The 23,205-nt window shown below is 47.8% G+C and overlaps 1 protein-coding gene across 5 annotated transcripts in view; it reads left to right on the top strand.

The window, feature by feature from the left end:
* Nucleotides 1-22,087, top strand: part of ANKRD33B (ankyrin repeat domain 33B) — a 68,431-nt gene extending 46,344 nt beyond the window's left edge. For 2 of the 5 annotated variants that reach the window (XM_081054359.1, XM_081054360.1), the window contains 2 exons: nt 7,303-7,443; nt 15,255-22,087. In XM_081054359.1, coding sequence (XP_080910485.1) covers nt 7,303-7,443; nt 15,255-16,093 — 980 coding nt within the window. In that variant the 3' untranslated portion in view covers nt 16,094-22,087. Of the gene's footprint in view, nt 1-4,081; nt 4,265-5,117; nt 5,248-7,302; nt 7,444-15,254 lie in introns of those variants that run through there. The other 3 variants (XM_081054362.1, XM_081054361.1, XR_013993690.1) reach the window with 3 other exon arrangements.
* The last annotated feature ends 1,118 nt before the right edge of the window (nt 22,088-23,205 follow it).

Genomic DNA, 23,205 nt, shown 5'->3' with positions numbered 1-23,205 from the left:
TGGCATCTTCCACAAAGAACAATACATTTGTGGAGAAATAACAGGACAAATGAAAACAGTTCTAAGCTTCCATGGGTGGTAAACTAGGAGAGGGTAAACTAATGGCAGATAAGGACTAGTTAGTGAAGTTTGTTATGTAGATTGCTCCAGTGCCATCTCCAGGCTGATAATGTCTAAAGTTGTCTCCAGTGATTAACTCTTGTCCTTGGTAGAGCGGGAAGGAGAGAGAGCTTTGAAAATTTAATGTTTTGAGAGAGTAGATCCTAAGAAGTCTCACCACAGGGGGGAACAAAAACCCTTACATTTTTTTTCTCTTCTTTTTTTGGTACCTATATGAGATCATGGATGTTACCTAAACTTATTGTGGTAATCATTTCACAATATATGTGAGTCAAATCATGATGTGTATACGTTAAACATGTACAGTGCTGTATGTTAATTATATCTCAATAAAACGGGGGAAATTTTTAAAAATTAAGTAAAATAAATTATGTCCTGCTTTTAGACAAATGGGGGAGGGCAGGGAGCTTTTATTGTATCTGTTTTTCCTCAGTTCCCTTCTGCATAACATACTCCTTATGCCAAAGCTGCACATTTTGGGGTAGCATATTCTGCTGTCCTGCAGAGAGCAGGCCCAGATAAAAAGGAGCTAGCTCATTGAAGAGTTTATCTAAAGAGTTGAAACCATTAAGGGTTTTAAGTGGTAGTTGTGTTGGTCAGAAGAGTTTCTTTAAGTTATTGTGGTGGTCATGTGGAGAATGGATGGAGGGGCAGAAATGGGATAGGGGACAGATAGGAGAGGTGCTGTACCCCAGTTGGGATGTGGTGGCCCGGATTGGGGAGTAGAGGTTGGGAAGGAGAAACAGGACAGGTTTGGAAGATATTTAAGAGGTGGGGTTGGCAAAACTCCATGATAGCTTGGATGGGGAAAGTGGTGGGGGGAGAGCTGGAGACAAAGCCCAGATTTCTGGTTTGGGCACCGAGGTAATTGTTGGTGTTCATCACTGTATCAGGAACGTGGGAGGAGGAGCAGGTTTGGGAGAAACGTGTGTTGAGTTTGTTTGTGGGATTCCTAAGATGAAACATCTAGTAGACAGATATTTAGTTACGAAACTCAGGAAGAGAGAGACCAAGTTAGAGATAAGTGATGTGGGAGTTTTAAGGTCAGACTGGATCCATGAGAGTGGATGGGATCACCAAGGGACAGTGTACGGGGTGACCAGCAGGCTTAGCCATGCACCCGGGGAATAGCAGCATTTCAGGAAGGAGAGAACACTCATAACAAAACTGAGAAGGAGTGGCCAGACGGACAGGAGGGAAATCAGAAGGGACAGCTTTCAGGATATCTGCGGAAAGAGTGTGTTTTAAAAAGGATGGAAGAGACAAGTGGTAAATGCTGTGAAGATGTCAAGTAAGATGAAAACTGACTAGTAACCACTGGGTGTTGCTACGAGATGGTCATTGGGGACTGTTGGAAGTAGTTTCAGGGGAGTTAGGGGAATGTAAGTAGCAAGAAAGAGAGTAGATGACTTTCTGAGTTAGACTGAAAAGGAGTCACATGATTGATGCGGGTGGCTGGAGGGCAATGACAGGTCAACAGGTGTTATTATTGGTCACTGCAGTGGACTGGATATTTATACCCCCCTTCAAACTCATAGGTTGAATACGAATCCCCAAGTGATGGTATTAGGAGGTGGGGCTTTTCCAAGGTGATTAGGTCATGAGGGTAGAGCCCTCATGAATGGAGTTAGTGCCCTTATAAGACATCCCAGAGAGCTCCCTCACCCTTTTTACCATGTGAGGACCCAGCGAGCAGATGGCCATTTATGAACCAAGAAACCGACCTTCACTGAATCTGCTGGCGTGGATTTCCCAGCCTCCAGAAAGAACTGTGAGCAATGTTTGTTGTTTAAGACACCCAGTCTGCGGTAGTTCGTTATGGCAACGTGAATGGATAGTCATATATATATTAAGATGGGAGACCCTTGAGCATGCATATCATTATGGTGCTGCATAGCAAACAAACCCCAGACTCTAAAATATGTTTATCGTCCATGCGTCTGTGTGTGGGCTGGGGATCTACTCATCTGGACGACCTTTGCTTATGTTTGGTGGTGAGATGGACCCTGTTCTGAGGTGTGCTTGGGTTCTTCAGCTGGGGTAGCTCTTCTCCATGCACTTCTCATCCTGGGACCATTGAGTTAGCCTGGGCATGTTCCTAGGCAGATAGCTGAGACATAAGCATGAGTGGGAGTCCAGTCCAGTTAGTGCATTTCAAACTTCTGCTTGCATCCCGCCAGCAAATGTCCCAGTTCTTGATGGAAGAACTTTGAAATCACATTGTAAAGAGCAAGGTGAAGACGTTGTGCCATTAATGCAATGTGATGGAAGGGCAGGGAGGGAGAGGTTGAAGAGAAAGAGGAGGTAATTGGGAGCACAAGTACTAGATGGTAGAGATTGGCATCTTGACCCTTCCTTTTCAATAGGAGGGAAGGAAGAGAGACTGCTTGTGGATGGGAAGTTTATGGGGTGATGGAGGAAAGTTGAGGGGGTTCCTTTCTGTGGTTTCTGTTCCCTCTGTGAAGTAAGATGTGTGTCATCTCCTGGGAGAAAGGTTTGCTGTGAGGCAGGTGACTTAAGAGTGGGAAAGTTTAAAATTTCCCATGTGGGGCTTGTGGGAGAGTCAAGGGGAAACACAGAAGTGTTGTTGGGCTGGGTTGAGAATCCAGTCAAGCTTGGGTGCCATGGATTTCTACCCCATATACTCAATGACGTTGCCATCAGCCATCCAAAACGGAACCAGACACTGAGGCTGTGGTGGTAGCAGGGGTCATCTTTGGCTTTTCTCTTTTGGTTACTTGGCTCAGCCAATCACCGAGGCCTGTCCATTCACTTCTTCCGGAGTGCCTGAGTCAGCCACTCCCATCCACCTGTGCTCCTGGGGGACCTGGCCACCATCTTCTGTCCATTGCATGAGCTCCCCCAACCACTGGTAAGGCTTGGGGACAGTGTGGAGAGGCTCTACACCCGGTAGCCAGCCAAGAGTCATTGTCCCTACCTTGCACTCTTGTCGAGTGGCCCTAAGTTAGATCCCCCTTTTGTAAACTATACTTTGATTTTAGAATCGTTTAGAGTTATAGAAAAACTGCAAAGATTCTCCAGAGAATCCCGGTACATTCCGCACCCAGTTTTCCCTCTTAGTAGGATCTTACATTCGCGTGATACAGTCGGCACAATGAGTGAATCAATATTGATGCATTTTTATTATTAACTCAAGTCCATTTTTTATTCTGACTGCCTCAGTTTTTTCTTAATGCTCTTTTTCGGTTGCAGGATCCCACATTCCAGTTAGTTGTCATGTCCCCTTAGGCTCCTTGGCTGTGACAGTTGCTCAGACTTTATGACTTTGACAGTTGGGGGGATGTCAGGTAGTTTGTAGAACGTCCCTCAACTGGGGTTTGTCTGATGTTTTTCTCATGATTTGACTGGAATTACAGGATTTTGGGAGGAGGACCACCGAGGAAAGTGCCATTCTCATCACATCATATCAAGGGTACAGTTAAAGAAAAAATACACGATGACCTTTGTTACAGATATGAACGTAGACATTATTCAGGAGCGTTTCGATACGTTGTAGGGACCACTGCACAGGGGTATTGCAGTGGGAGAGCGAGAGTGGATTCAATTCCAAATGCAACAAGGAAAAGTGGGGACCTATGGCCCAGGAGCAGGGTGGGGTCCATATATGACAATGCTTTGTCAGTCCAGGCTATCTGTGGGGCTTGTCACTTGATGTTGACCTTGAGCACCTGGCTGAGGCTGTGCCTGCCAGCCAGGTTTCTCTGTTGTGAAGTTACTCTCCCCTCCCTCCTACTCTGTGCCTGTTACTTTCTAGGCACAATCCACACAGTATCTCCTATAATTTTCACACTTGTAAGGTTGACGGTATCTCCCACTTTCCAAATGCAACAGAGACTCAGTGAAGGTGACTCATCTTCCCAGGGTCTCCCAGATTTTAAGTGGCAAGTCGGGAACTTGAACGTGGGTGTTCCAGAGCTCCCTCTCTTAAGTACTAAGCTCTCTATCTACACTGTTGTTTAATCACCCCACTGAAGCTATTTCATCCGGAATTCTTATTCCTTGGGTCCCTCATGTCTCTCTTAGGCAGGTAAAGCTCATTGGACGGGACGGTGTTCTTGGGGTCTGCGTGATGAGCTCACCCTTTAAAAGGGCTTCCTCTGAGGACTTGAGGAAATCCTATTCGGTAAGGTCTAATCTAAGTTGGACTGGGCTTAAACTAGATTTCAATATGGTGCATGCTTGGGTGCTGTTATGCATGGAAGACTGTGTTCTATCTATCTGTATCTGTCTATCTGTGTATCATCTATCTATCTATCTATCTATCTATCTATCTATCTATCTATCTATCATCTATCTATCATCTATCTATCATCTATCTCACTAGAAAAGGAAAGCTCCTTTTGGTTAATTGTCTTGGTTTCTAAGAAGAAAGGTTAATAATATCTACACATTCTTGGAAGCATCTGGTCCACCCTGATTTCCTTGAATGAGGTCCCCTGTGTGGTCAGAGGTATTATTCTGCTATCCTGGGAAAGTCGGTGTGGAGCCAGGAGTGATTTAATGAGTCATTGGAAGCTCATGCCTGTAGTCAGAATGAGTTGACCACGTGTTGGTTTTCTGAGCTCAACATAATATGCAGAACAGATTTGTATGTGTAATGGGCCATTTGCTTTGTGGGTTTTCAATTTTTCCTCTCCTCGCCTGTTCAAAACGTTCAGAATATATCAGTGCTGAGGACATCGTGCTGAAAATTGAGACAGATACACTCTTTCACGTTTTTAAAGAAATGGCCCTAAATGAATTGCAATTTGTTTCACTAACTCTAACTGACAGGTGCCACAGAGCATTTAGCTGGACAACAAACCTAAGACCAAAGGACCCTGTCCCCGCATCATTTAGAGCAATTAAGCTGTTTTGGGCACTGACTGCTAGCATTATGCCCTCCCCCGCACTGTAAGTGACATCAGAGGGCCAAGTGGTGTACATGAGGCAAAAGCATCAGCTGCTGGTTAGAAGCTGTGAGTCAGGGCTGAAGGCTCACAACCATTTGTTTCTGGCTTGTTAACCTCATAACACAGGCATATTAGTCTGTGTTTCTCTCCCAGAAAAGCTACGGTTCACCTTTTAATTTTTGCAGTGAGTTCAAGAGATGGGCTGAAGTCAATGGTAAGCAGACAACAATGCTTCTAGAAGAGTCCGCACTCTCATGTTTGTTGCTTGTTTGTTTCTAACCTGGAAGTTGATGAGAAAGATTTGATATTGCTTGGGCAGCAGCCCACAGTGTCTGTGCACCCCTCAAGGAAGGAAACTGGGTCCCAGCCTCTGTCTGGGTGGAGGTATGAAGGGAGGACAGCGTCTGCGGGCTGCCATGGGAGGAGTTAATGTTGGGTGGCACTGGCCAGGCTGGGTGAGCCGAGGTGCAAGAGAGCTCGCTGCCATTGCAGGGACGTGGGTATTCTCCCCATGCCGTTGTGCTGTGGGTCTCAGCTCACTCCGCCTCCTCAGCAGACGAGAGAGCCTCGGGAAGCACCTGTGTCTGCAGGCTGTCCACCCAAGGAAGAGGCCTCACATCCTGACACTTCCCAAATCTCACCCAGTGCCCTTCCTGAAATCAACCAGGAAGGAGCCTCGAGGTCGTGGCTTCTCCGTGTGCAGAGGCCTCCCTGGGGGAGGGAGTGGTACCCGGTTAAGGACAGAGAGGGCACTGCAATGCCCAGGAGGCCCCACACCTGCAACTCTGACAGTGGGGTTCCAAAGGCACATGCTTGTCGGGGGATGAAGGGGGGTATTTCAGAGAGCTGGATCTTCGGTGTACAAGGATAGAGACCGGGCACCCAGAATGGCCACCTGGGCCTAGGAGGGGCTTCCGCAGCCTGCTCCCACTCCTCAGGGTAGGTTAGCTACCACCAGCAGGGCCACGATGGAGATGGCAGCTGAGGGGGGCCTGCCGGGTGTGGGGTTGGGGCAGGGTGAAGGTGAGGAAGAGAGGAGGCTGTCTTGGTGTGGTTGGTCCTGAAATGAAGTCTAGCCTCCGGGGCAGTGCTTCTCAAAGGGGCGATTTGGGCACCGTAGGGACACATTTTTGGTTGTCACACTTGGGCAGGAGGAGGGTGGTTGCTACTGGCATCTAGTAGTTGGAGACCAGGGGTGCTGCTAACACCCTACAGTGCACAGGACGCCCCACCACGGAGAACAATCCTGCCCCAACGTCACTAGTGCCAAGGCTGGGACCCTGCTCTAGGGGACGGAAGTGGGGGAGGGCGGTGTGTCATTTCACACAAGGACATAGGAAGTATGGCCAGTGGGCAACAGGCTGCACAGACATTTGATCCAAGAGCGTGTCTTTGTGGCCCAGCTCTGTTTGAGTAACTCTCCCTCTGCATTTTGGTTTCCTGGAGGTGAGCCCGGAGAACCCTGGGAATACTGCTTTTTACATGTTCTCCTTTCTCACCCTATCTGCGAGGGTCAGAATGAGCAGAAAACTAGTGTACATTTGGAAGTGCAATGTGACAAAGGGGAGAAATCTATATTCTCAAATGAATATTCTCACCTGCTTGGGTTTCTGGCTGATGGTGCTGGTAGCAACACTGTGTGCATGAGAGAAGGAGGGAGGGAGAGAGGGAGAGAAGCAGGGAGGGAGGGAGGGAGGGACGGAGTGAGGGAGGAAGGGAGAGAGAGAGAGGCACTTCTGAGCCATGGCAGAGGGTGGCAGTGTACACTGGCATATCCTGTTGCTGCAATGATGACTTTTCTCCCTGAAGCCCGGGAGCCCTGGGAAATGGCCCTGAGCCTCATTTTCAATGTTGCCTCTGTTTGCACCAGCATCTCCTCTTGGGGGCTGACAGCATCTAGGACCTTCCCCTGACCAGCAGTATCTGCTGAGACTGGCCCAGGAGTTCCACATGCCACCGTGCAGCGTCCTGGCTACTCATGTTCCCTCCTTTACAGTGTGACAGGGCAGCTGAGCTCCCAAGTGAGTCGGCTGAACGGACTAAGAATGAACCAGAAAAAGCAATGCAATGGCCAGGCAGGGCCTGGTATCTTCCCATTTCCTGGAGTCTGAGAATTTTTTCTTGGGGTCTGAGAGGCAAACTCACACACCCTGTGGATGGGCTGGTCCTGGAGGGCGGCCTTGCCGTGTTTCTCTCTCGAGGGAGGCCTCACTGGAATAAGCTCTCTCTGTGGAGTGCGGTCAGCTCACACGTGCAATTCTCTTTGCAGGGCACGCCACCATCACCAACTACTTGTTAAACTACTTCCCTGGTCTTGACCTTGAAAGGAGGAACGTGTTCGGGTTCACGGCTCTCATGAAAGCTGCCATGCAGGGCCGAACGGAGTGCATCCGAGCCCTGATGCTAGCAGGTAGGTCACCACTTGTCCTGTGAGGGCCCAGGAACCCGGGAAATGCGGATTTTGCTCCCTTAAAGAATATGCGTTGAAGGGATGTAATCAGTGCTGTAGGAAAAACATGTAGTGGATGCGGCAAAGAATAGCTTCTTTGAGGTGCATGGCTATGACCATTCCCGGGGACACAAACTCAACACAGGCAGCAACCTTCAGGCTCCACCCACCTTGCTCCCTGCCGAGCTCATCCCTCGCTCTTCAGCCTCCTCCTGCCCATACCTGTTCTTCAGAAATGTGTGTTCTGGTCTTGGTCCTGAGAGGCAAGCGCGTCCTGCTGAAGGTGGGCATGGGCATGGCGGAGCTGGCGCGGCTCGCTGTGGTTGGAGTCATGGTGACCTGGTGTACAGCAGCTTCCTTTTTAATGATGAGTCACCGTGTGGAAAGCTCTCGGGCTGTAGCTTCGGATCAACAGGACACCCCCTTTGCCCTTCATGACCTTGGCATCTTGGAGGAAGCACTTCCTTCTCGGAGCCTCCCTGTCTCGTCTCTGAAACAGGATGATGACTTCTTTCTCGCCCCCTGAGGCTGGACTGTGACCATACTTTGTGAACTTTCAATGGCTGTGCAGATTTAATGAAGCACTAAGCTAAATTCCACGCGACTGAGCTCCAGTCCTTTCCTCGCTGTATCCTGGAATCCCGACCATCTGGGGCACCACCTCATTGGATTCTTTTGAGAATTCAATGAGCAAATGTGTGTAAAACACACACACATCCAGAGTCTGGGTCAGGGCCAGCCCCTAACGTCTCAATCAGTGTGAGATGCTCCTGTTGCCATTGTTTAATGTCATTATTTTAATTTTTAGGTTTTTTTTTTTTTTTACTTTTTCTGTTCCTGGCACTGTGTTCAGCCAATCCCGCTTGGCACTGCGAGTTCCAGAGAGTGGTCTCTCCCCTCCCGTCGTAGTGTCCTGAGGACAGCAGCAGAATTCTAAGCATCAGCCGAGGCTAGGAGTTCTGTTGAGACAACATTTTTTGAAAAATAAAGTTTTAGTTTGGAATAATTTCAGATGTATGGAAAAGTGACAAAGACAGGGCAGAGAGTTCCCACACAGTGGTCAGTTGTCTCCCCGTGTTCAGATCTTCCTGAGAAGCTGATATCGGTGCATTACTATTCACCAAACTCCACACTTTATTCAGATTTTACCAGTCTTCCATGATTACCCCCTTTCTGTTCCAGGGTCCCATCCAGGCGCTCACATGTAGTTGTCACGTGTCCCCGACCTCCCCTGGTCTGTGACAGTTTTACAGTATTTTGTCCTTGTCTGTGACTTGGCTGTCTGCGTACTGGCCAGTAGTATACAAGGTCCTGCAGTCTGAGCCTGTTGTCATTTTCCTTGTGATTATACTGGGGTTACCAGAATGTACAGCCTGCTTTGGGTTTTTCCCCTGCTGCTTTTCCCTCCTGAGGGTTTTAGGGGATGCTATAAAAACAATAAATAAATTCAGTAAATGAAGACAAAGGCTTCAAAGACGACAGCTTTCTTGGAAATAAAAAAGATCATAATTAAAATTAATCCCAATGGTTGTGGTTTTGACTCAGCGACAGTTTCAAAAGTGAGACATCCGTTTGAACAGAGTTTAGGGTCTGCCTGACCTGTACTGGTGAGAGATGGCGCGTCCTGATGAAACGTTTGGTGGTGATGACGCTTTTGTGTTTGGAGGAAACCTCAACGGCTTTTACTCTGGATTTGGTTACAGTTGAGTATAGAACTTCAGGAATTTACTTTTCAACCAAAAACGTATGGTGTCAGTCACATCTGTGCATGCTTCCCGTGAATTAATTTCAGTTACAAAGCTTTTTGTTTGTAGGTCAGTTGCCTTCCAGCCACTCTGGCAAAGGCACAGGGTCTCCCTGGGTCTGGTGGAGGCTTCAAGTGATGGCTACATTCATTCACAGGATGACAGAAACACCTTTCGCGTCTCTTGAGAGGTGGGCCTCCTGAGGCGCAGTGTGTTGAATGCTAATGCTGTTTTTCCCCCACTCAGTTATTTGGATCACTCATGTGTACCCCTCCCTCCTCCATGAGCCCCGCCCCCTCAAAGCCTAAATTAATCCTCATGCAGACCTCGAGTGTATCCATCCTTGATAGGTGGCCAGAGCAGAGTGCTCAACAGATGTGGCTTGGAAGCCAGGACCCCTGGTTTCAACCTTCAGCTCCTCCACTTACCGGTTGTACCCAGGCCCAGCCACTTAACACTCTGTCTGGGCCTCAGTTTCCTCTTCTGTAAAATGAGGGAATGACAGCAGCTACTGGCAGGAAGTTGTGATAAGGATCGAACTAGCTGTCCTGTGGAAAGCCATTGAACACACGTGGCGTGGGGAATGCCCTCGGTCAGTGTTGGTTGTTTTGTTATGGGTGAATCTATGTATTCAATAATTATCTGTTACGTGAACAAAAAAATATATGGTATATTTTTCCCTTTGAAAAGTATCCTTGTGATGAGATTCTAAACTTTCTTGTTGAGGTTAGTTAAAAAGCATGTGACTTGGGGTTTCTGAATCTTGAGCCTACTGACATTTGGAGCCAGGTAATTCTTTGCGGTTGGGGCCATCTTGGGAATTGAGGGATGTTCAGCAGCCTTCCTGGCCTTTGACAAAAGGTGACATGACAGCCCCACCCCCAGGCGTGACAACCAAAATTGTCTCCAGATATTGCCAAAGGTCCCCTAGGGGTACAGTCACTTCCCAATGAGAACCACTGATGTAACTAATGTAGATACAAAAATGGAAAATACGAAAAGAATCTTTTCCCTCTTATATGCATTCTTCTTTCCAGCTTGTTTTATATTCCTTCTTAAATTAAAAATCCGACACCTTTTCAGGGAAGTTTTGATCTGCCCTGTAAGGCTTTTGTTGTCATGTCTAACTTCTGGAATATTTCCATTTTCTTTTGTTAATACTAAGTTAGTTTATAGTTCTTTTTCTCAGGAAAGTGAGTTTTATTTTTCTTTTAACAGTAGATGTGTGTGTATGGTTTAAAAGAAAAAATGTCATCGAATGTCCTCGCTGGGGTTGGTGGACAGCAATAAGGATATTTATTGAGGTATTTAAAAAAATTGCACAAATATTTCTGTGTTATTTCCATTTAAATATATCAATATTAAGAAAATGCCTTTAAAGGTACGATTACTTGAATGTTTCCTTTGGACTGGCGTTTATGTATAGCAGTGGAAGGTATTTTGAGAGCTCATCACAGGATGGTTATCCTGAGGTCATTCTAAAAGCAAAATGCATCAGTATTAACACATATTAATGGATGGGGTGCAAATGTGTATCTCATTCTCATTTTTCAACTGCAGTATTCTGAGCGTATTTTTGCACCTGAGTCAAATTTCCAAGTGGCAATTTCATTATATTCAATAGGAACCATTTCCTTTTAGAAATGATGAATCATTGAACTGGGTGCCCCCTCCTAAACTCTTTACATTTTCCAGTAGTTCATAACATACAGACACATATCCGCTCTTATCTTACCTTTCAGGCAGAACAAAATAATGTTAAAATTATCATAACTTTGGATTTTAATAAATATAACTAGGTTTTGAGAAGCTGATCTGTTGGCCCTTTGGTTTTTGACTTCCCGAGGAATGTCAGCTCTGCTGCTGAGAATCACAGGAGGGCTGTGGAACCTGTTCATTGAGTGGAATATTAATGCCCCCAAGTGACAGGTCTATTTAAATAAGTGGCTCTGGGAAGCCGTTCAGAGGACGTGATTTTCTCTGAAGAGAGACAGCTGGCAGGTTCCAGACCTGCTTAAGAGAGCTGGCTGTATACCTGCAGAGTGCTGTAACAACTGCAGCATTTGGGGAGCAAAGCCAAGCAAACGAAAACCTTGAATCCTCCTGGGATTCCAGAGAACAAAGCACAAGGTGTGGGGGGCTGTTTGGGGAGGAGCAGAGAACACAGGCTCTGGCGTTGTGTTACTGGCCATGGTCTTTCTGTCCTAGGCAAACCCTGACCATGTGCTTCTGGAAAGCCAAAGAGCATACTAGCACGACAGAGGTTCTTTCTGTTTATAAGGAAAACGTAAATGCCCCGTGAACTGAGAATTTGCCACTTTGCAATAGTTTCAAGTTACTAAGCAGAAAATGGGCTAAAAACCAGGCATTCCATACCCTGGAGGGCAGCGTCTTAGCTTGGGTAGCATGAAAGCAAACCCCGAGGCAAGGACTTGGGGACAAGTAGTTTTTCTGGAAGGTGATCCCAGGAAATGCTGTGAGGGATGAGGAAGTGAGACCCAGACGACAGGAAAGCTAATCAATGTATGCTGATGACCTGGTTACCCTTTGTGGGCAATCGGAAGCCCTGCCCAGACCATCTGAAAGACACAGCCCAAGACATGTCAGAAATGCCTTGTGCGGGTAAGGCAGGGGAGCCAGGGTGTTTCTCCTCCAAGGCGGGCCCCTCGGGGCTGGGGAGCTGTGGGGCACACTCACTCTTTGGCATGTTTGGCAATCCGCTGTCTCCTCCCTCCCCACCCCACGCAGTGGGCTGGAGTGTCGATGGTCTGATGCCCCATGAGGGGCTTTTTCCTGTGACCTTGTACCCTGACTTGTCATACTCCCAAGTGCCCAAGATACAGCCCAGAGGTGGAGGAGGAGGAAGCCTGCCAGGACTCATCCACAGTGGCCCTGTGTGACTGGAAAGGCCTCTGGGCAGGAGGGAGACAGAGCTGGGCTTTGGAGGGTACGTAACATGGGTGTGGGATGCTGGCGGAGAACGAGGAAAGGCAGTGACGCGTCCTGGGCTCTGCCTGCCTCCTGCTGGCCCATGGAACTGGCCACGACTCCGGGAGGAAAGCACCCTGAGAGTGAGTCACGGAGGGAGCTCGTTTTTCTTCAGCACCTGTTTCGAATGCTTTCTGCCGCAAGTAACGGAAATCCTGACTTGACAGTGGCCTAAAGAAGACAAGTGTCTATTTTCATTACCTCATTAGAAATCTTGAGGTAGGCAGGCACCATGCAGAGCTGGCTCTGGACTCCCTGAGGACATCCCGGCCCAGGTGGCTCCCTCCTGTCCACCTAGCACCGCACCCCCAGACTTGACTGGCGACCTCATGACTGCACGATGGTCATTAGAGCTCTGGGCTGCAGATCCGTGCTGCTGACGGAAGCACCCTGGTCCCTTTCAGCAGGATGCCTTCTCTCTGGGGCCCGTCTGTCAGCCGACAGGGAAGCTGGGGAAATGGGGAACAGGGTTGCAGTCACGAGGTTGGACATAATTCTCACTGTGAGAGGGTGGTGGGGTTTGGGCCTCAGGGGACATTTGGCAACATCTGGGGACATTTTTGGTTTCTACAACTGGTGGAATGCTACTGGAATTCTAGTAGCAGAGATTCTAGTGGGTAGAGACCAGAGATGCTATTAAAAGTCTTACAAGGCACAGGTTATCTGGCCCAAATGCAGAGAGTGCTGAGGTTGTGAAGCCCTGGGCTAGACCAGTCAGAGTGCGTTGCTTAGAGTATGTTGCTCCCTTGACTAAAATAGAGGATTTTGTGTAGACAACTCACAGCGCTCAGCACGACAGCAAACAGACCCTGTGGCAGACGCCCAACCATTGCATGACTGGAGCCCTGGGCGGAACAACATGGGGTAGTAGGTGGGGCTGGGAGGTGAGGGGGCCAATCATCTCCTGGGGAGAAGGTGGATACAGTGGCCTTTGGGAAGTTTTCCGTGTTTTTTGAAAGGTGTATGTATGAAGTGTTCATCATCGGTAGTTGTCTTTTATGTTTTAATCACTCACCCGGGCAGTTATATTACCCTTAAATAGTAATTTCTTAAGGAAGTGAATCTCTGACTTACAGCATGACTTAGATCCTCGCGCTGTATTACATTCAGCATGGCCTTTGTTGTTTAGAATGTATTTTCCAAGTTCTTCTTGAAAAGGTGTAAGAAGAACCGAAAGAGGCATGATAAACTTTGGACAGCTGTTCCTTTAGTTTTCCATTAACATTTGAAAAATGTCTCTTTTCAAGCAGCGTTCATTAAGATTTTAATTTTGCAGTTTGTTCCTTTTTAAGTGACATGCAATTAATTAAGGTTTAATGTGTCATCTATTTTTTGCAGTGACACTTTTACTGCCCCCTTTTCATTTCAGTCCGTTTATAAATTGTACTCTAGCTAATGAGTTCCATCCAGATTTCCAGTTCCAAATAATTACCACTCTGCTAATATGGCTATTCTTTAATGTGTCACAGAATTAGGAGCCTCACCAGCTGAAATCAGGTGGGCTGGATGTGCCTGGGTCATGGGGCCCCTGGGGGCTGCTGGGGCTCCCCTCTCTTCTCAGTTCAGCACTTATTGACCAGATATCACATTTCAGACACCTGAGGCTGTGTGGCATATAAATGCAGGAGCCTCTGCCAGGCCTGCTCCCCGGGGAGCTCGCAGACCAGATAATTGCCCCACTTCTCCACATTGCTTTGCCAGGAGATATATGACTAATGAGACTTGAAATCCTGAATGATTTTTAACTGTATATGGAGCTGAGATTGAACCAAGATGAACTGAACAGCAATTTCTTATTAATTCTCATTTTACTACCAAGTTGAGATTTATGAAATATTAGGGGGGGGTAGAAGGTGGGATGGGGGAGATTTATGAAGGAAGAGACTAGTGTAAGGGTGGCTTGGAGGATGTAGGAGTCGGGGTTCTCCAGAGAAACAGAACCAATGGGTGATATATACTAAAAGTTTCCTTCTACGAAGACATTTACTATAAGGAATTGTTTTACGTGCTTTTGGGAGTTGGCAAGCCCGAGATCTGCAGGTCAGTGGGCTGGACACTTGGGTAGAAGCTGATGATGCAGTCTTGAAGGTGAATTCCTTCTCCAGAAAATTCGGCTTTTGCTTTTGTGGCCTGCAGCTCATTGGAGGAGGCCCACCCACATTACACATTGCAGGTAATCCCCTTGCCTTAAAGTCAGCTGATTGTGGATGTGAACCATGTCTACAAAATACCTTCACAGCACACCTAGATTCGTGCTTGGTTAAATCCCTGAGTACTAGAGCCTGGCCATGTTGTCCCAGAAAACTGTCACGAGGAAGGGTGGGCAGTGCCTGGGGCTGCGAGGCAGGAGACCGTCTCTTGTCAGCTCCCAGGCCTCGGGCAGGCCCTTTGGCTTCCGCGACTCCCATGTGACCACCATCCATGCAGTAAGAAACCTGTATTAGATGCATGCCTCCTTCCAGGCAGGGCAGTAGGGTGTTGAGGAAACAAGCGAGATGCAGCCTGTCCTGGAGAAGCCCACAGTCTGGTAAAGACTACAGACCCATGACCAACTAACCACCCCGCATAGAAACTTTTCCGAGAAATAAGAACCGTAGTGGTCCTCACGAGACATCTGTGAGGAAAAAGTAAGATGATCAATAAATGGGACACAAAATGCTTTGCACGTGACCATTACTGTTAGTATTTTTAGAACATTCTAGTAGCATCAGTTAGGTGTTCACAAAGCACCTTTGTTGTCAAGTAATCTCTCCATTGCTGGCAAGCCAAGAAATCTTATTTCTTTAAAAATTCCGTGATTTAGGTGCTGAGTTCATGCAGGTTTATTTAGGAAAGACGAGCCATTCAACGGTGAGTTGTGTTCTCACAGGAATCATGGTAGGTGACTGTCAGATGCAGGTTCCTCCAGCGGGCTGGGGGTGGGGTCTGTTATTAGGTTTTGGAATTTTGACGGTTGCTTCATTCCACTGTCCTGTGTTTTCTGCCCACGGAAGGTAAAAGCCCTTGTGGCCTCTCCTCATTCCCGTTTGTGTGTTTCAGGGGCAGATGTGCACGCCAGGGACCCCCGCCGCGGGATGTCTCCCCAGGAGTGGGCCACTTACACGGGGCGCGCGGAGGCGGTGCGCCTCATCCAGAGGTTGCTGGAGCGCCCCTGCCCGGAGCAGTTTGGGGTCAAGTACAAGCCGGAGCTGCCGCTGGCCCCCGAGGGGGTTCTGAAGCCCGCGAACTCCAAAAACTGCTTGCAGAGGCTCAGTGCGTTTGTGCGGTCCACGGTGACCTCCCGGCCCCGCCCCCGCCAGGGCCTGGAGGACGGCGGGGTCTTGGACCACATGGTCAGGATGACCACTAGCCTCTACAGCCCCGTGGTGGCCATTGCGTGCCAGACCGTGTGCCCTGAGAACTCGCCCCGGGTGGGGAAAAGGCGGCTGGCCGTGCAGGAAATCCTGGAAGCTCCTGCGAACCCGGACGCGCGCGCCCAGCAGAGACCCAAGGCGGAGGGCGCGGAGCAGCCGCCCGGGGCCTCCCAGGTCGTGGGGGTCTCCAAGGAGGGGGCCCCGCGAGCCAGCCCCCCGCGTGTCCAGCCGCCGGGGGCCCCGCGGAAGGCCAGCCTCCTGCCCCTGCCGCTGCCGAGGCGCAGCAGCGGGCGGCCGGGCGCCGTGGTTCCCCGGGTGCGCGTCAGCAAGGCGCCCGCGCCCACCTTCCAGCCCGAGCGAGCGCCCGCGAAGGGCAGCGCCAAGGACAGCGCCCACCTGCAGCTCCCCAAGTGGCGGTACAAGGAGGCCAAGGAGGAAAAGAGGAGGGCGGAGGAGGCCGAGAGGCAGCGGGCGGCCGCGGCGCACAAGGAAAGGCGCGCGGTGCGCTGGCGGAAAAGGACGTGAGGAGGCGCGGCCGCAGGGGAGGGGGCGCCGGGCCGCGGGGAAGGACGCCCCGCCTCCCGCTCCCGCCCCTCCCCCTCCCGCCCCCCTCCCCCCGCGCCCCTCCCCCTCCCCGCCCGCGCCCCTAGGAAAGGCGCGCGGTGCGCTGGCGGAAAAGGACGTGAGGAGGGGAGGGGGCGCCGGGCCGCGGGGAAGGACGCCCCGCCTCCCGCCCCCGCCCCTCCCCCCGCCCTCCCCCTCCCGCCCTCCCGCCCCTCCCCCCGCGGCCCTCCCCCTCCCCCCGCCCTCCTCCACCCGCGCCCCTCCCCCCCCGCCCCTCCCCCGGACTCTCAAAACAGCCCGTGTCCGGCTGCTGACTTGGGCACAGCACACAGCGATTTGCCTACGACCGAGTTCCCCTAACAATTAATGCATCTAGTGGGCAATACGCCGAAAAGGCTACCTTGAGAACCTCAGTGAAGAAATTTTTAAGATCAATTTATCAAAGGGCAATTTCGGTATAATTTTGTATTTTAGTTATGGTCACATTGGCAGCATTTTACCGGTTATGGGGCTCTTTGTATTGCAGACAGTTTTAATGCGTTTGTCTGGAGACCCTTTGTTTAAAATACTGTTTCTAGCAATAATCATTTGCTAGCTCTATGATTTCATACAGAATTGGTGAAAAACGCTTTTCACAGTCTGTTTTGGTCTTGCCTTCTCATTGTGGCTGTGCAGACCCCTGTGTGTGCTTATTAATTAGATTAAGTGAGGCCACATATATGTTTCTATTTCATGGAGACATTGTTACAGCAAAATGATCAAGTGAGACACAGGAATAGGATTTCCTTGTATCTTATTTTTTAAGCTCTCCTATCTGTTCAGTAATAATGAAGAAAAACCTTTTGTCAGAGTATGCTACACCAAACTCATTTTAAGTGAGGGATTTTTGATAAGTTGGATACAAAAGCTTTAACATATTCAAAAACAGATACAAGAGGAAACACTATTTTTAATAAAATGGAGGCAAACCTAATAAATTATTACTAGAAATACAAAATTAAGTCCTCTGTACTCTTCGATAAATTGGATTCAGATATCCTTCAAAATGTAAAGAAGATGCAAAAATAAGGAACCCAGAGTGAAAACCACTGAAATAGATGGAGGTAATTTTTAGAGGAACGGCTATTGGAATGGACTATTTATTAAGCAAACTTGTTTTGGGCAAACTCTCCTGGAGTGGTTTTGGCGGCTCCCTCCTCCCGACTCAGTTCCAAAGATTCCTCGGTGTGGAATTAACTTTTATTTCTCCTTTGACAACTGCCCAGTGTTCAGTTCATCCTCACTCTGACTTTGTAGAAATTTCCACAATGTGGGGACTCTGGCAGAGCATGGATGTGACTTGCCCTGGCCCCGAGCTCTCAGCGGGCGTTTTCTGTCCGTACTTTTTATCTGCAAAGCACTGAGAAATTCTAAGGACTCTGTGGCCATCTGGGCTGCAGAGTATCTGTCAATTATGCACTACTGACAGCACTTTATTTAAATAGTGTCCTACTTGGAAGCTATAGATTAAACATGTTACAGATTTGGAAGCTCTTTATTGTAACCATGGATGTGCAGGTCAAACCCTGCTCCCTGGTTTTCGTGACAAGCACCCCGCTGACTCATGGTGCATGTGTGTGGGCAGGGTGGCCCTGGTCACTCCCTGTTCCCTCCCACTCACACCATCTGGGATTGTGAGAATCTGGGATCTCATACTCACCTCTCCAAACACTCAATGTCGTATATTGCGAGATAGGTGTGATAGTAATTCAGCTTTTAAAGTAGTATTGTACTGAGTTTTCCCCTCATTCCAGAAGTCCTAAGAAGACGAGAACAGAGGTCTGGACCCACTTTGAGGACCACTGGTATTGGTTGGTGGCAGGTCACCTTGGTGCCTAAGAGATGGGATTGGCCAGATCCCCTTGGATGAGATGAGGGCTGGTTCCCGAGGTGGAAACACCCCTAGTCTCCTGATGGTCTGATCTGGCCTCTTTTAAGATCATTTTTCATGTTTATGTATTTTTGTTGCTTTGAATGGCTGGCTACATTTTCTCATTCAGGGAGGGGTCACTCCTTGTCCCTCTCCTCCAGTCTCAGTCAGGGGCATTGATGGGCTCCTGCTCTCCACGTCGCCCCTCAGCTTTGTCACCACATTTTTTCCCTGCCATCCCTTTCTCCTCCTCTCTTCTCCCTCCATTGCCTTTTCTTCCTTTGCTCGTTTTCTTCTCTACGTTAGACTACATGCTGGCCCCACTACTCGGAGGTCTGAAAAGGGCAGCAAAGCAAGGCCATCAGGAACAGCAAGGTGGGGTCCTAGCTGAGTGATCATGTCATGGCTTCTAAGAGTGAGTGAATGCTGGATTTCTCCAGCATCTGTGCAGGTGGTTTCGAATTTTGGCTCAAAGCCCTCCTCCTGCCCCCCTGATTTTTTTTTAGGGAGGGAGCCCTAGTGTGTTCTCCTGACAGATGACAGCACCCCCATGCTGAGTGGGGTGGGGGGTGGGGAATCTGGTGTCTGCTTGAACCCCTGATGTTTATTAACTGTAAATAGTGAATTTCAAGTTGACAGGTACCTTCTCAGGGATTTATATATAAACATAGTTAGAGGGAAAGTTGAAGTATATTTTAATACTTTTTAGTGTTTGCGTGAATTATGGTTAAACTAGACAGAAGACACGTTGCTAAGATGACGTCAGTGCTGCTGTTTTAGAGGGCGATGTCTGGGAATCGCCTTTCAGTTGAGATTTCCTGGTTATGGAAACCCCAGACCCTGGTACCTGAACTGGCTCTGGTGTGGACGTGAAGTCACTTCTGTGCCTCTCAGTTGCCTCCTGTGCATGTGAACTCTTGTATTTCATAAAAAATAAATTCACCCTGTATGTGAGTCGTGGTGGCTATGATAACACAGATGGGCCATTCGTCGCGTTTACCTCTAGAACTGGCTCCTTGCTGTCTGATATTGGGGTGTGTGGTGTGAAATGACAGCTTTTCTGCTTATGTCAATCAAGTGTGCTTACGCTTAGCTCACCGCTGGGTAGAAGGAAGGAAAAGCTGAGAAAGAGAGTTCATCTGGATTGGCTTCAGTGTTCAGAGGCCACGCTTGCCACATCTTTGGCTACACTAGAGGAAATGCAGCACATAACATCAGGGACCTATACTTTTCCAAAGCAACTCCCAACAGGCTCCCAGCAGCATGAGCTTCCTCCAGAATATGAAGATGGGACATTGCAATACCTTTGTCACCTCAACTGCTGGCACTCCTAAGACTCGAGGCTCATTCTGTGGAAAAGGATAGATTTCATGATGTCAGTTGGAAAATGGGACTTGTGGGTGCAGAGGGCCCATTCCAGGCCGCCGCTGCTCACTTCCTTCTGTGGTCAGGGAGTGACCAGGCTCCGGAAGTCCAGCGTGAGTGGAGACGAAGCTGTGTTCTGTGAAACTGAACCCCACGAGGTGGGGCCAGACCCCAGTCCTGCAATGGAGGCAAAGCCTGCTGTCCCCACGGAAGATTCATGGGCACCAAGCTATGAAGAAAAGCATCCCTGAGAGGTAAATAAATGCGCCAAGACTAAGCAGTGGGTATGATTTGTCTCTTGTAGCCTCTGACGAGAGCACTCTATTTTCCCTCTTGTCCACACTACATTCAGAGAGAAGACCTTTTCATCATTTCACTAAGTTTGCTCTATGAAATGAGTTATGGCACTACTATGAGTCAGGTGTTGGTCTTTCCCCAGGGTTCACCTGGAGATTCACGCTCCCTCATTTTCCATTCTAATATAATACAGTTGTTCCCTGTAGCGTTAGAATTTATCACAAACTCTTGTAAGCTCCCAGTCAGTCAGTTTTTTACGTGATAAAGTGCCAGCACTTTTTCTTGTTTACAGTATTTGGGGAAATCCTAACATGCTACCCAAATGTTCCCTCAGTCCCTTTCCACCCATGGTGGGAACTGCTTGGATTCTGCACTCGGCTGTGTGGAGGTGGCACGCAGACGCCCTGCAGGGCCTGTTCCTGTGGGCCTGGGCCTCGGTTTCCCCTGCAGCAGACTCCCGTCAGCCCCCTCTCATCCAGGCAGCTGCCTGGAGGGCCAGGGCCTTCTGGGAAAGGAAAGGTGGAAGGTTGGTCACAGTTGCTCCTCATACAACAACAAAGTCATGTTTGTGACAAGAAGCGTAATTGGGAAAAAGATCATCACAGCAGGTCTGTTAGCCACAAAGCACTTGCAACAGACACGGTTCTTCTTAGAACGCTGAGTACTGTCTTCTCCATCTCACACCTCGAGGCATCGAGAACTTGATTTATCCGTTTGTGTAGTTCTATAGTCTGGTACTCACGTGTTTCTTCACTAAGATTTAAAATAAGGGGCTGAAAAATTCCTCTGGAAGTTATTTTTGGAAAGAAATAGAAAACCCCACCCCTACCTGGAACACAGCTTCCTCGCTCTGACCCTGCCTGACTAAGATGAGCGGGACAGGCGGGGCCGTTGCTGTGCAAGCACAGCCCTCAGCAGCAAGCTGTGCCAGAGTGGACAGTGTGTGCGAAGGTGTGTGTGCGTGTGCACAAACACACGTGACCTGAAAGGAGACCAGGCTTTGTGCTCGCAAAGGTGACTCCCAGGGCTGTCAGGTGTGATCTGCGTGGACGGTGTGTATTTGGGAGGACTGGACAGGCCAAGGCCCACTGCGAGCACTTTGGCCAACGTGACCTGGGACATAGCCAGCATGTCCTAAGCCAGGTGTTTTTGTTGAGAGGTGGTGTTGGCCCAGGTGACTGATATAGGAGCCCCTTGGTGAGGTCCTAGAGCCAGGTCTGGGTCATTGCTAGTCATGGAGATGTGAGCGCGGCTAGGCTTCCAGCCTGTGGCCATGGGGAGGGGCTGAATCCCCTGAAATTTGGCACCAAATTAACCGTAGAATCCTGAGGAAGTCCGGGGATTTTCCTGAATCTGCCTAAGTATTAGGTACTCTAATCAAAAGGAACAACTTGTGTTTTGAGAGACATTGTTTTATCCTCATGTGGCACCTTCATGTTGTTTTTAAGGGAAATGTAGGAGAGACAAGAATAAACCTGGCCGTTCCAGGTAGAGCCGTGGCGTGTGTTGGCCTGATGCTTTCTCAAGTTTTGGGAGGTTGTATTGAAGCACTTTAACACCAGTTTTGGAGCAGAAGTTCTAGAAGCTGGTTGGGAATTGCACAGCTGTGTAGAGTTTGAGGAAAACCATAAAAGGGTGCTCCACACCCAGAAATGTTGTCAGCAACCCGTGGAGCCCTTGGAACATTGTGAGGGATTTGAATAATGCGCCCCATTTAAATAAACAGCGAATCTCATTTCAGTTCTCTTCCTTCGAATCATTGTTCTGCATGGCAGTTAGCAGGTGTCTGAGGGTACGCACGGGCTTGCACTGGGTGCCAGGTTCCAAGGTACGTTTCATCGTGGTATAAGCTGTTTTCTGAATGTAAAGCTATTTTCCTTGTCATTTCTAAAAATCTGGTAGGTTTCTGGATATTGTAAAAACATTGACTACAGATATAATTCTGTACATTCCATAGCGTTTTATTTTGAAGTGAGAGTTTTGTTAGTTTATAAGAGATATTTTCCTATTTAGACCTCAGGGCTATTTTGGGACCTACAAATAAATGTGACCCCAGCAGCTTCAGTTCTTGATATCCAAAAGGTTAATAAATCTTTAAGTTAAATATGATATATTGTTCAGCAGAAAGAATGTGTCTTTCCCTTTTCAATGTTTAACAAATTCTGTACTTAATGCTTTAAAGTATAGAAAAAATGTGATAATGTAAAAATGTGGGGAAATTGTGGCAACAGAATTAAAAACCACTCATGAAATAAACATTCTTATGGTACAATCGTGTGATATTTGAATAAACCTAAGTGTGTATAAATTAGAAAATGAAACCATGTATGCCAGTATTTTTAATGTCACTTGGATTGAAATAAATGCACACTTTCTTCTTCTGATACACTTTTACTTGATTTTTCAATGGTAACATTTTAAAAGTCATGAGTTACCCATGAATACTTCCTCATACATTTAAGTAATGTCTTTATAGTCCACCTCTTCTCAGAAGTATACATTAACAGGTAGGAATCCTTCAGCCATGTTTCCATGTATTTACATACATAAGAGGAAACAAAGATAGTTTTGTTTATGTGTGTATTCTTTTACCTAAATGACACAAAGTAAATGTTCTTTGGTTTCATGTCTTTATTTAAAACATGTCCCTGGAGAGCTTTTTAAAGAATTTAAAAATTAATTTTCTTTTCTTTTAACAGCTAAGTTAGTAACGCTCAAATATGAGAAATCAATCCAACACTGTAAAAGGGTCTCAGGTGACAAGGGACTCAGCCTCCCACTGGGCAGTCCCTCAGACCGATTATGTATTCATCCTTCTTGAAATACATCTTTCATGTTTCCTTACCTTGATGTGTTATATAAATGAGATCCCACGGTCCGTACAGTTTTTTTCACTCATGTTGGGGAGAGTATGTGTCCATCCCTTCTTGCCTGTCGATTGCTGTGTTTGACCATTTCTATATGTTGGACTATTAACTGTCTTACCTCTTAGAAGTGATGAAGAGCCTCGAACTACCTATTTGTACACGCAAGTGAATGTTTCTCCAAGACAAGTGTAGAAGTGGAATTTTCCAGGTAGGAGGGAAGACATCTTTTCATGTCAATCATCGTTGCCAAGTTGCCCTTTCCACAGGCTGCTGAGTACTGGCCCACTGGCAAAAGAGGTTATTTCTCATCCACAGCAACATTTGTTGTTCATCCGACTCTCAACATTTTTTTCTTCTATATGTTCTTCTGATTTCTATAGTACTTCGTTTTTTCTTTTTAGCTCCCAAAAATGACATTCACACCCAATTCCTCATTGAGGTTTTATGTAATGGGGCTGAAAACAAGCAGCTCCTGTTTATTCAGAAAGTTCTAGTCCGCATTTACGAAATCTGAAGTCTGATGCACTAAAAATCATAATTCTGCTCATCAAAAATCATCATTGTTAAGAGAGGACCTAAATAGGAAGTCAGGTTTTAAATAAAACGTTGTTCTAGGTCAAGATTGTTATTAGAGA

The sequence above is a fragment of the Rhinolophus hipposideros genome (genome assembly GCF_964194185.1).
Source record: "Rhinolophus hipposideros genome assembly, chromosome: 7".
In the NCBI taxonomy this organism is placed as follows: domain Eukaryota; kingdom Metazoa; phylum Chordata; class Mammalia; order Chiroptera; family Rhinolophidae; genus Rhinolophus; species Rhinolophus hipposideros.
This window is presented reverse-complemented; position numbering and strand designations above follow the sequence as displayed.